The sequence below is a fragment of the Gorilla gorilla genome, chromosome 5 (assembly GCF_029281585.2).
Source record: "Gorilla gorilla gorilla isolate KB3781 chromosome 5, NHGRI_mGorGor1-v2.1_pri, whole genome shotgun sequence".
In the NCBI taxonomy this organism is placed as follows: domain Eukaryota; kingdom Metazoa; phylum Chordata; class Mammalia; order Primates; family Hominidae; genus Gorilla; species Gorilla gorilla.
This window is the reverse complement of record NC_073229.2, coordinates 192,804,410-192,818,039: the sequence shown is the minus strand read 5'-3', so window position 1 is coordinate 192,818,039 and position 13,630 is coordinate 192,804,410. Positions and strand designations below refer to the sequence as shown.

General features: G+C 47.3%; 1 protein-coding gene across 2 annotated transcripts in view; it reads right to left on the bottom strand.

Annotated features, from left to right (window-relative positions):
* The window catches only part of SMOC2 (SPARC related modular calcium binding 2), a 218,847-nt gene that overhangs the window by 132,314 nt on the left and 72,903 nt on the right, over nucleotides 1–13,630 (bottom strand). For both annotated transcript variants that reach the window (XM_031012452.2, XM_019030074.4), the window contains exons 3-4: nucleotides 2,183–2,289; nucleotides 906–1,005 (exon numbers count right to left, since the gene is read on the bottom strand). In XM_031012452.2, coding sequence (XP_030868312.1) covers nucleotides 906–1,005; nucleotides 2,183–2,289 — 207 coding nt within the window. The remainder of the gene's footprint in view (nucleotides 1–905; nucleotides 1,006–2,182; nucleotides 2,290–13,630) is intronic.

The following is a 13,630-nucleotide window of genomic DNA, read 5'->3' as shown; positions in this document are numbered from 1 at the left end:
TGAGTTCTGGCCAGGGCCATGGCTCAGGAAGCTTGAAAAACATCTGAATAATAAACAGAATTCCAGATTAAAAGATATATATCCCTTAAACAGAAAAATAAATCTAAAGGTAAACTCTAAATGCAAATGTTTCAAGATTGTACATGAGAAACAGGGAGAGACATTTTGTAGTTTATTATTGCTTTATAATGATGTGTTTTGACTATCTTAATACATATGATCCAGGAATCTGGAGGGCTAGATCATAGCATTTCTTCATAGATGGTCTGATAAGTCTCCCCCACAAATTAATCAAACTTGGGCTGCACATTATTTTCAAATAAAAATGATCTAAATCATTTACAGCACCATTGACAAAAAAAAAACACTAATGGGAAAGAGAATATTTTACAGATTTTTAAACTTCTAATTTTATTACTTTTAGTACATCAAGCCCTCTTACGAGTAATAAAATAACATAAACCATTTTGAAATTGACTTATGAAGAAAGACCCATTTTTCTTTGAAAACATATGCATACAAAACCAGCAATTTTCACTTTTTTGGCCAAAGAAAACATTTGGTCATTTCCACTGGTGACTCCAAATCCTTGCGGTTATTTTAAACAATTAAGGGACCTGAATCATCATAACCCATCATGATCAGATGCAGGGCTACCTTCCTTTAGTAAGCTGGCCTCCAGCCATATGCATACATTCACACAGCTTCACCCTTCCCCTCTTTTAAGAGGGGGCTCCCTAAAATGTAGGCTTTGTCAGCGACGAGATCTATTCCCACTGTGGCTCACAATGCCGGCCAAACTGGATTTCCCTTTGAATTATCAGTAAACCCAGGGAAGATGATGAGAAGAAACAGCAAACCAACTCCCTTCAAGCCTTCCACTTGGAAAGGCACATCAGACTTACCCGGGCACCGGGGCATCTTGTGGGCCACGGCGGTGCCGCTGACGGGCCTCCCGTTGGGCGTGACGCACCAGCAGTATCCCGTGTAGCTGTGACACTGGACCTGCGAGAGAGCACAGGACGGGTGAGCCCTCCTGGGCCCGTGGCGCAGCGCCTCACGGCTGCGAGGCCCACTCTGCTTTCTGCGGCAGTGGCTCAGACAGGGTCCTGGGATACCCAGAGCTACTTCTGTGGCTGCATTTGAGTCCTCGGTAAAGAAAGTGCGCAGGTCTTGACCCCAGGGTTTTAGAGATAAAAGGGGCCCAAATCAGCACTTTACTGACTGCTAGTGTGGGCTGGACACCCTACCTGTGAAGCCACTAATCCTCACCACCTTCCAGATGGAGCCCTAGCCCTCATCTTATGAGTGGGGAAACTGAGGCCCGGGAAGGTCAGGAGCTCCCCACTGTAGAGCCAGGAGAGCAACCTCGGCCTCTTTAGTGTTCACTCTGCAGCCTGCACCGCCCGCTCCCCCTGCAACCAGGGCCAGAACAGCCTGTCCTTCAGCTCCAGCTCCTCTCTCTCTCTTTCTCTCCCTCGTTGTCTCTCAAAGGCCAAACAATGATGTAAACACACAGAACTCACATCATCACCCAATGGGCCCCAGGCATGTCAAAGTGCAGAACCCGTGCTATTTTTTCTGCTCTTTCTGCCCCTGTGCCAGTTAGCATTGTATGTTAGTACTTTGTTTTTCCTTAATAAGGAGTTAACAGCATTGACACACTCAAAACGGAGAGCTGGCTGACTTTCTCAACAGTGCCTTTGGCTGACAACATGAATTTGACTTGGCTCAGCTCCATGTCTGTGGGCCCGTCAGGTTGGAATGAATGACCCAGGAGCTCACGCTTGGCACAGACACGACTTTTAGTGTGTGCTCCCCATAATTAAAATCAAACTAAAATTAAATTCTAAGCTGCAAGCCAGGTTAGCACGGTCTAATTGGCCTCACTAAGGAAGCTTCCAGTGCTAAATTCACAGTAATGAAAGTGTGAATGACAGCAGCAATGATATAAATGCCTGCAACAACTAAGAAATAAACACACACCTTCATTTATGTGTCTGTTTATGCCAAGTAGGCTCATTACGAATTAACTTCTAAAATGCAGAAGGCTGATTTCCCCAGAGAACAAACCCACTGCTTCTTCTGTTCGGCTCCCCCCACCTGCCTTCTCCCCACACCCGCTCCACGTCTCCCCTCCCTAATCGCACAGGTGCAGAACCTCCCAAGCAAGGCCGGTAACCTGACTGTAGGTGCCGTCGTCATTGCACTCAGGAATGAACACTTGCTGAAACTCCTTCCGGGCTTGCTCCTGGGTATACTTCCTTTCGGCCACACACCTGGACACGTCTGTAGGGAAGAACAGGGCAGAGGTGTGGTTATGCAATGGGAAGAAGATAGAACAGATATAGGAACATTGAAAGATGTGAAGGCATGAGTCAGGCAGGAGTGCTGAGGACCTGGAGGCTGGAAGGGGCTTCACAGGCAGCTCAGCTCTCAGCAAAGGGAGCCTCAGAAGAAGGGCAGGTGCCTGTCACATGCAGGCCTGGTCCTATCTGATGCGAGGCCCAGGGGCGGGAAGGGCAGGACCATTCTCCACATTGAGTGAGGAAGAACACTGAGGCCCAGGAAGGCCTCCTAGCTTATCCCTGGGGAAACAGGTGGCCCCTGCTTCCTGAAAATGGGGAAACCAGGCCAGCTGCCTGGTGGGACGGAGGCAGGCTGTCCTCAGATCCAAGGATGACCATCTGAACACACCAGGATCAAGTCCAGATGCAGAGGGTGGGCAGGACTAGATGCCACCATTAAAAACAGACCAAAGGGAAGTGACTGAGGGGCGGGGGTCTTAGGACGCACGCGGTGGGACTTCCAACCACAGCTGCAGCCCAGGGCACCGTCCCACTGAGACCAGCCTGAGAGGAGAGCGTGGCTCATCCCTTTTCTCTGTTTCCCGTCCTGCCTCTTCCACCTTCACATGGAAATCTGACTGTCAGGTGGATAAAAGGGTCAGGTCTTCTTAGAAAGCCTCATCCTCTGCCCCAGAGGCTCCACATCCCACCGTCCCAACAACACAGATTTCACAGAAGGCGCAACGTCACTGCTACTACTTAAGAAGACACCCCAAGGACGAGCAAAACTGGAAAAGTCTTTAGACTTCCAGGCATATCTAAGCTCACTGTGGAAAAAAACTAATTCAGAAATAGAGAGACATGAAAAGCAGTAATGCAGGATCCGTGTGTGCCACGAGCAGGCCTTGTTTCTCCCTAACCTGCACAATCAGGGCCAGGTTAAGACACGTGAGGACCACAAAGTCGGTTGCTTACTGAAGCTCCTCTCAGCCTTCCAGCCCAGGGAGTGAAAGCTGTGAGCCCAGCATCAACAAGGACCATCTTTCAGTGCCCCCAGGGGGAAAAGGCTTGTCCTAAGAACAGCCTCCCACCACAGGAGACGACGTCACGTTGGCTGCCATGGGCCGCCTCCCCGGAAGCAGAACACACATGCATGCTTTACTTCTTGGGACCATCACACCATATAGCTTATTTGAATTCTAAAACTTGAAAAAATGGCTTTCCTTTTTTAAAAAACGTATTTCCAGATTTCAATCACAAGTGCCTGCATCTTGAGAGAGCACAAAGGCCGTCTCGACTCCAAGGACTCTTCTTCAAATGTTGTTCACTTCCATCTTCAGATGGTGACTTTTTGACTCCCTCGTGGTTAAAGTGCTGGCTATGGCAAAATGCAATCCGATTACCAGCCCTGGGCTCCACCCGTCACAGCCGGCTCCTACAGGCTCCGCCTCTAACAATGCTCCAGGGCCTTTGTGCGACTTCTCTCTGGCTTTTGCAGAACCACCGGCCACATGCTGCATGGAGCATTACGGGCCTACACATCTGAGCAAACGCTCCTCCATGCATCCCAGCTTCATGCCTTCAGCTTTATTCTAAAGTCTGGCCTGGCCAGCCAGCACTCAGCAACATGTGGTTTTAATGCAGTCTGTGTTTTAGCTGAGGAGAAATCACTGCTTTGCTGGACTTCTGTCCTTGTTTTTTAGTATAACCTGTGGTTTTGACTGTCTAAAAAGGAAAAGTGATATGAGTTCCAGCTTGCGAGGTCTCCACAAGGTACAGATGGAGCTATAAATTAGGTCTAATATTTGAGCTATCATGGAACATGCCAAGAAAGCTAAGTTTTCCAAACTCCTGTGGGCTCCATTCTTGGCGTGGACTTCTTTTAAAGACTTCACATTTGCCACTGGTCAGATAGTTCTGAAATCTGCAGCTCTTGGGTTTAATAGAATATTAAATTCCAAGTTTACGTCTAGCCTATGGCAAACTATTTAGTCATAGGAAACAATTAAGACTTAGCATGAAATTACAAGGCCTGCATAAATCATCACTCAAAATAAACCTGCAGTCATCTTATAAAGTAAAAGTGCTACAGGGTTGCAGCTTATTCCACAGATTTGCTATTCCTTATTCTGGATATCTCGTGTTAAATCAGGTTCAAGATCTTTACTACAGAGAAGTGCCTGACCAGCATCCGACAAGGTCCATTCTACCGAGAGGCACAAAATTGCCAGAGAATGAGCACTCAGAAATAGTCATGGCCCCCGTGTGTTCTCAATATCACTCTAAGCCATTATATGCTTGATACAGACACATCTTAGACTGAATTAAATGCCCCGCTTTATAAAAATCAAAATATTAAACACACCCTCAAAATTATACTATTTCCAACTTTCCAACTTTTTAATCGCTTTGAAAGAATGGAACAGGATGCTTCAACACTGTCCCCTGGAAACCTTATTTACGGATTATGATAAATGTCTCTCCTTAATATATTTTTACTCTGTATGATTCTTTGGTTGAGTTAAAAATTAAGCAGAACCCTAACTGTTTAACAGCCTTGTTGAGATTCCACTCTGAACACTTTATGTTCAACTGTTTGATTATTAAATCCCCAGAACATAAGCAACATAATTTTTTAAATTACTGTATGACGGCCAGGTGCAGAGGTTGATGCCTGTAATCCCAGCACTTCGGGAGGCTGAGGCGGGCAGATCACGAGGTCAGGAGATCAAGACCATCCTGGCTAACATGGTGAAACCCCGTCTCTACTAAAAATAAAAATAATAAAAAAAAAAATCAGCCAGGCATGGTGGCAGGCGCCTGTGTTCCCAGCTACTCTGGAGGCTGAGGAAGGAGAATCACTTGAACCTGGGAGGCAGAGATTGCAGTGAGCCGAGATCGCACCACTGCACTCCAGCCTGGGTGACAGAGCAAGACTCTGCCACAAAAAAAAAGAATTACTGTAATTACTGCACAACTACAAATAACATAAAGTTTACCATCTTATCCATTTTAAAGTGAACAATTCAGTGGCACGTAGCACATTCATAGTGTTGGGCAACTGCCACCTCGGCCTAGTTCCAGAACATTCTCCTCATTCCCAAAAGAAAACCCTGTGCCCGTTAAGCTGCCATTCCCCATTTCCCCCTCACTTCAACCCCTAGAACTATCCGTCTACCTCCTGTCTCTACAAATTTGCCTATTCTGGGCATTTCCTATCAATGCAATCACACACGAGGTATCCTTCTGTGCCTGGCTTCCTCCACTTAGCCTGATGTTTTCATGGTTCATGTATGTATGCTGATGTATGTCTACACCAGAGATGGTGCATCAATGTAATCATACACGAGGTATCCTTCTGTGTCTGACTTCCTTCACTTGGCATGATGATTTCAAGGTTCATGTACGTGTGTTCATGCATGTCTACACCATCAATGTAATCATACACGAGGTATCCTGTGTCTGGCTTCCTTCACTTGGCATGATGATTTCAAGGTTCATGTACATGTGTTCATGCATGTCTACACCATCAATGTAATCATACACGAGGTATCCTTCTGTGTCTGGCTTCTTTCTCTTAGCGTGATGTTGTCAAGGTTTATGTATGTTACAGCATGTTTCAGAGCTATGTTCCTTTTTATGGCTGAATAATATTCTATTGAACAGATGGACCATATTTTGTTTATTCATTCACTCATGGATGAACACTTAGGATCTTTTGGCTATTGTAAATAATGCTGTTATAAACATGCAGATGTAAATTTTTATTTGAACGCTTGTTTTCAAGTCTTTTGGGTAAAAAGTAGAAATGATGGAGTAGAAATGATGGTTCACGTGGCAGTTCTGCATGTAACTTACGGAGGGAGTGCCTGCTGCCTGCCACAGTGCTAAACCGCTGTATTCCAGCCAACAGAGACAAGTGTTTATCCACCCAGAATTTATTTTGTCTTTGTTAAACTGTTGTAACCATCCGACTGGGATGAAATGGTTTCATAGTACTTTGGCTCATAGTATTATATTACTATAATCAATATCTACCTCAAAGAAAAACATCTTAGCTGGAAATTATAATATTAACACTTTAAATAAAATTGTTAATCTCCTTCTAATTGAAGAATTTAGTCATTTTTTACTAGACCAAATAAAAACTTTCTGATGTGAATTTTGTCATCTATTTTTAGAAAATGTTTGCTCTTACCTGCAGAGCCGGGACTTTATAAAGAAAGAACTCATCATTGCTTAGCAAGGCATCACTAACAACAGGTTTTGTTTTGCTTTAGAGACAGGGTCTCTGTCAGCCAGGCTGGAGGGCAGTGGTGCCATCATGGCTCACTGCAGCCTCAACCTCCTGAGCTCAAGGAATCCTCTCACCTCAGCCTGCCCAGTAGCTGGGAAGACAGGCACCACCATGACTGGCAAATTTTTTAATTTTCTTAGAGATGGGGTATTGATTTGTTGCCCAGGCTTGTTTTGAACTCCTGGTGTCAAGCAATCCTCCCGCCTCCCAGAATGCTGGGATTACAGGCATGAGCCCCCACGCCAAGCCCTAACAGAAATATTTTGATGAATTTTTGGTTAATGATAGTTAATTGTGCAAGCAATTTATTTCTACCTGTTGGATGATATTTCATTTCTCTCAGTTACGAAACAAAATAGGCTCCAATCAGATTACAAGCTTGTTTACATATCAAGATATGTCATGGAGACCTGGCACAGTGGCTCACGCCTGTAACCCCAGCACTTTGGGAGGCCAAGGCGGGTGCATCACCTGAGGTCAGGAGTTCAAGACCAGCCTGGCCAACACGGTGAAATTCCATCTCTACTAAAAATACAAAAATTAGCCAGGTTTGGTGGTGGGCACCTGTAATCCCAGCTGCTCAGGAGGCTGAGGCAGGAGAATCACCTGAACCTGGGAGGGGGAGGTTGCAGTGAGCCGAGATCGTGCCACCATACTCCAGCCTGGGTGACAGAGCAAGGCTCTGTCTCAAAAGAAAAAAAAAAGATATGTCATGGAAACCATTAAAATGTGATGCCTACTACAAAGTAGAAATGAAAACAGTGTTTTATAACGGTTACTTATGATGAGTGTTTTCTTTTAAACGGAAAGCAAATAATTCCCTACTTTGCTAGAATCTCTCAAAACAGGATTAGGCAAGAATCAGCAGAGATTGCTTTGCTGAACATTTTACAGAGGATTCTGGAGAGCAACAATTAAAAGGAACAGTTAAAAGGGATCTTTGAGAAAACTTTTCAAAACAGGGCCAAGAAACAGTGATCTTCACAGGTGATGATGAATTTGGTAGTCCTAAGCCCAGAGAGTTCCTCTCTCAGGGACTCCTGTCTGTAACAGAATCGAATAACATAAACACACTAAGCTAGGCAAAAGTGAATCAAAATAACTCTTCCTGTTGGTCTTCCAAGATGCTTTGGTTTACACCAGAGACGGTGTCTCAAAACTTTGATGCCGCTCAGCTTCCTACTGCAATAGGCAGAGCACTTTGGGACACAGGTAATGACTGTGGTGTCTCATTTATCGATATGGAAGGAGCAGCTAGCTGGATATGTTTCTGGTCAATAGATGCTCTGACTCTGGATCTCGCGAGGTCACTGAATGGCTATGATTATGGCCACGGCCATGTAAACTCTTCAAGTTCAGGCTCAGCTTGCACTGCCATCTCCCCATGACCCAGTGCAGGGCTGGCCGGGACGGGGCTGGTGTGGGAACGCCATGGGCTGAACGAGCAAATGGCAGCCAGGCAGAGGACACATATGGTGTCTTTGTAGTGGCCGCGGCAATGATAGCCCTCAGAGTGGCACGGCTTTTATTGATTTTGGCATCAAATGAAGGCAGACACTGTGTTTTAAAAGTTGTAGTATTTTACCCACCCGTAATTTTGAAGGCCAGAGTCAGAAAAACTAAGAATGCCATGCTGCAACACTCTCCAGCAGAAGTGAAGTATTCTTTTCCATCCTAATATCCTAATATAGATGGAAGTGCTGTGATAAGCGCCCCCAACCCCAGTGATCTGCAGCCCTTGGCCAGCAAAAGCAGCATGATGCATCCCCACAGCAGCAGACTAGCGCATCCGTCCAACCTTCCCTCAACCATGACCAGAAAGACACTATTTCAGAGCTAAGGGAGACAGGAACGACATTTTCATCCCCACAACAACAGACTAGTGCATCCGTCCAACCGTCCCTCAACCATGACCAGAACGACACCGTTTCAGAGCTAAGGGAGACAGGAACGACATTTTCGTTTTACGTAAGTATTCTCTTTTTAAATGCATAAAGGCAGAAACGAAATTATAATAGGAAATCCCTAAATATGTAACTGAGATTGCCAAATTGTAAAGAGAAAGTTAAGAGAAACTGCAAACCATTGCAAGACTATATTACAGTATTCAGACAGCCTTTATAATATTTATACAAGAAACCACAGATCACGCCCATCTCTATGAAAATTAATATCAGTGATTTTCAACAGATCGAAATGGATGATTGTGTAAATGGTCACTAAATCCTTTGCAGGAAGGCTGACTAGAACCTTCCAGAGGGCAGAAGCTCCCTAGGCTGTGCGGAGAGGCCCCTGCTCTGCTGATGAGCCGGTGCCTTGGGTTTGGTGGTGCCACTAAAGCAAACTGAGGAAAGGCCCTTTGGATGTGCCATGTTCTAGGAACGTCCGGCTGTGTTTCTGATCACGGCTGCACACGAGACCGAAGGCCCTGAATCTCCTGTTATGTCTACCCCAGCCTGTGAGGAAGGGCGCTCCCAAACATCAGACGTGTTAAAATACCATAAGCGAGTTAAGGTAAACATACTCTGGGTAGAGTTTCTGCAAGACACAAGCACAAAGCCGATTGAAGTTGCTTCTGATAACTGTGTCTGCAGGAAGAAGAAAATCCAACCCGGAAAGGGTGGAGCCAGGGATAAGCACCTTGCCCAGGAGCCCAGGGCACAGAAAGAATCACGGACACTCATGCTCACTCACACATGCACGCACGCACATGAACACACAAACATGCACGTATACACACTCTCACTCACACATGCATGCATACACACACGGATACACATGCACGCATACACACCTGCATACTCACACATGCACGCATACACACACGCATGCTCACACAAGCACACATACACATGCATGCATACACGTGTTCACACACGCATGTTCACACATGCACACAATACACTCACACACATACATGCTCACACATGCACGCATATACACACACGTTCACATGCATGCATACTCACATGCACGCACACACACATGCATACACACGTGTGCACGGATACACACATGCACGCATACACATGCACACTCATGCTCACTCACATGCACGCATACACACATGCACACATGCATGCATACACACACGCGTGTATGGATACACACGCACACACACGCACACTCATGCTCACTCACACATGCACGCATACACACACACGCATGCCCACACACATGAACACATTCATACACAGAGGCACACACACGCACTCATGCACGCACATAAACATGCATTCACACAAGCATATACATGCTTTCACACATGCACACACGCACATGAACACATGCACTCATGCACTCACACAAGCATAACACACATGCACGCTCATACACATTCACACATTCACACATTCACACATATGAACTCTCCATACATACACACCCACAAGCATACTCACACATGCACTCACATAGTCATACATGCACACACACATGAACACACTCACGCACATACATGCAGTCACATGCACACTCACACAAGCATACACACGCTCACACATCCACACATGCACATTTACACACATTCACACACATGCAAACACATATGTACACTCACAGGCACATGAATACAGTCACATTCACACATTCACACAGTCACACATGCACACTCATGCACACATCCACACACAAGCATACACACAATCACACATGCACACAATGCACATGAACACACATTCACACTCACGCACACACACCTCAGGCATACACACATGCAACAGAAACGCCCTCTCACACATTCACACTTTCACACTCACACCCCCGCACAGATTTCCTTCGTGGAAATGCCCGTTCTCTGAGGAAAATGAACTGATCGATGCTGCCCGATAGGAGCCAGGCGACACTCCGGCCCCGGGCGCTTGTGCGGGGGTGAAGGAGCCTCATGGGGACGTCGCGACTCCCGCTTCCTCCAAAGCGAGGCTGTGGAATTCCGAGGAACGGGCAGGTGTGGAGCTCTCTGGCCTGTTTCTAGGCCACTGAGTACGAGGAAGAGCTCGACGGAAACACTCATGTGATGGGAAAACCTCCTGAGAGAAAAAATTCTTTGAGTTTCTCTGAACCGGCTCCTCGTTCTAGAGACGCGAGGACAGAGCCCCCTGGCCCAGGCTCGCGCTCCGGCGCCCTCAGCTTGTAGCCCTGAGAGTCTGGAGCTGGGCTGGGCATCGGGACACCTGCAGAGCCCGCCCTCCACCGCCCAGGCCCCTCCACCGCCCAGGCCCCTGCATTTCACCCCCACAGGGGGTTCCCACGTGCTGCCAGCGCCTCACCGGTCAGAGTCTGCCCAGCCCCAGCTGAGGAAAAGGCAGGGTCCTCCTCCCTACAGGTGCTGAGAAGAAGCTGCGGGCCGCAGGGGCCACTGCTGTGCTTTCAGGAAAACTGCAACAGAAGGAGCAGAGCGCGTGGACGGAGCCCCACGGGGAGGCCTGGTTCCTCTGGAGTGTGAGACACCCATGGCTCCGGCATCTTAGGCAGCGCCTGGCCTCGGAGCCCGAGAGCTGTCGCTGCTGATTCAAAGGATGGCAAAGCTGCTCCCCCGGCAGGGCAGCCCCTCAGGTCCACGCTAGGAAGTGGAAGGAGCTGCACCTCGACCCACATCAGACGTGAAGCCGCCTGGCTTTCCTCCCGGAGACACTGCTGCCCGCTGTTCCTCTCTGGAAGCATCAGGAGCAGGCGTGAGGCAGCTTGAGAAGACCTGGGAAGGTGCCACCCCAAACGCCTGCTGGGCCTCACAGCCAGGCCACGGCGCCGCCGGCCACAGGGGCAGAGTGGTCCCCACCCCACCCCAGCTCTGCAAAAGCTGCAGAGAATGCCGGAGAGACAGCCGCAGACAGGCCTCAGAGCCAGGCCTCACAGCCGACTGTCTGGGGCAACCTTGAAGAAAGGAGCTTTTCCCGGGAAGCGCTGACACGAAACGCCTTGTCATGGCACAGCGAACTTGGATGAGCGGCCCCAAAACCAACAGTTACATTCCTGTTACAACCATCACTTCGCCATGGGAGTAAACTTCTGCGTGTATCACTCCAGGGGTTCACCAACGGAAAGAACAGTCTCTAAACCTCATCGTGGCAGTAACCTTTTTTTTTTTTCAGACGGAGTTTCAGTGTTGTCGCCAGGCTGGAGTGCAATGGCACGATCTGGGTTCACTGCAACCTCCACCTCCCAGGTTCAAGGGATTCCCCTGCCTCAGCCTCCTGAGTAGCTAGAATTACAGGCACCTGCCACTACTACCGGCTATTTTGTTGTTGTTGTATTTTTAGTAGAGACGGGGTTTCACTATGTTGGCCAGGCTGGTCTCCTGACCTCATGATCTGCCCGCCTAATAATCTTAATAATAATAGCATGTGCGTTCATCTTGTGGAGATTCGAATCTGATTGTGATACCTGTGGACTTCCTGCACCGTGGGCCTCATGTGTGCCAGATGCTGGCTGAGTCCCAGCCGCTTTGCTGAGGGCTGTTGAGGACATTGTGCAGCCTCGGAGATGGATGCACAGAGCGACAGGTGAACTTAGAGCCTTTGTCACCATGTTCCCTTCACCCAGACTCGCCCGTTCAGAAGCTCTTGGTCCTCAGATCTCCAAGGAAGCTGCTTTTGTCCAATATCTGTTTCCAGAAATCTCAAAATAGTTCCAAGTTCTCCTGGCATTTGGCTTTTTTTTTTTTTTTGGCTTTTCTATGGAATGCCAGAGATTTTGTTGAAAAGAAAGACAGCCCTAAAAGTCTCAGATCAAAAGAAAAATATTAATGTGTGTGCAGAGTTCTGAAAACACAAACTCCACAAATTTCTATGAAAATATGAGAAAAATGCATCAGTGTAAACTACCGCAGTTCTATTCAAGGTCAATGGCTAGATCACTGTGTGAAGTGTGCAAAACATTTAAATCGAATTTAATCAAACATGGACTAACTATTTGAATTGTTTCCAAATAGTACATCCAAAAGAGACAGGCCTATAGAACTATCACCCACCAAAAATGTAAAAATGCCCCCAAAATGCTAAAGACAGCTGCAGCCTCATATGTGCCGAGGCGACACTGTGCTACACGAGCCAGCGTCCACTCCAGGAATCACGTAGAGAAAACCTGGAGGTTTATTTGTATTACACGAATGATCTAAAGGGACAATCCTGTGCTCCCTCTTTTACCTTCAGGGAAGAAAATTCTCAACCTGGGTTTTGTTGTGGAATGTGCAATATTTATACTCTTAGAGGGAAACAGAAGCACAATTTGCTGAGTAGACACCAAGCCCCGTGTCTGTTCTCACCCGTCCTGGGCTCAGTGTGTTTTGCTCCTGCTCCCCGGGAGCCCCTACTGCTGCGTTTGCAGCACTGGGACAGGCTGGATGCTGGGATGAGTGTGTAAGTGACTAACAGTGTGACAGCCTAGAGGAAGGAGCTGGCCCCTCAGGGCGAGGCCTAGGAAGGAGCCGGCTGCTCAGGGCGAGGCCCGTCTTCCGCCACGAGCCAGGATGCAGGTGTGAGGCTGCTTCTTTAGGAAAACTCCAACTGCAGACGGGAGGCAGGAGCCCCTTTTTAAAGGCAGCCCCCAGCAGGGAACAGACTTAACTGGAGGCAACACGTGGGCGGAAAGCGGACGGAGCCTCTCCGAGCCCAGCCCCACATCCAAATCTGGACTATCAGAGGAGCATGACACCCAGTTATTTCAAGATCTATAATGCACGGTGAACAATCTCTCCGCAGACTGATTGTAACGCTTGCTGCCTTGGCAGCTGCAGCACCACACACATGAGATTCTGAAGACTACAGGTGTCTGTGCGTTCTTTCCAGTAGAATCCTTTAGATTTAAGTGAGACCTACTTTGGTTAGGTCCATTTTATTTTTGCCTACTTCTCCCTTACGTTTGTTTGTGTGTCATAATTTATGGTATAAAACTTCTTCAGTAACATAAATGAGAATTCCTATTGAAATAGTCATCCAGAAAAGTTAGCTTAGATGCACGTACAAATAAACTAACAAGGATATTACCAAAAAGGGCATCTGTGTTTAATTGACATTTGTTCTCCCTGTCCAAAGAGAATGCCACTGTG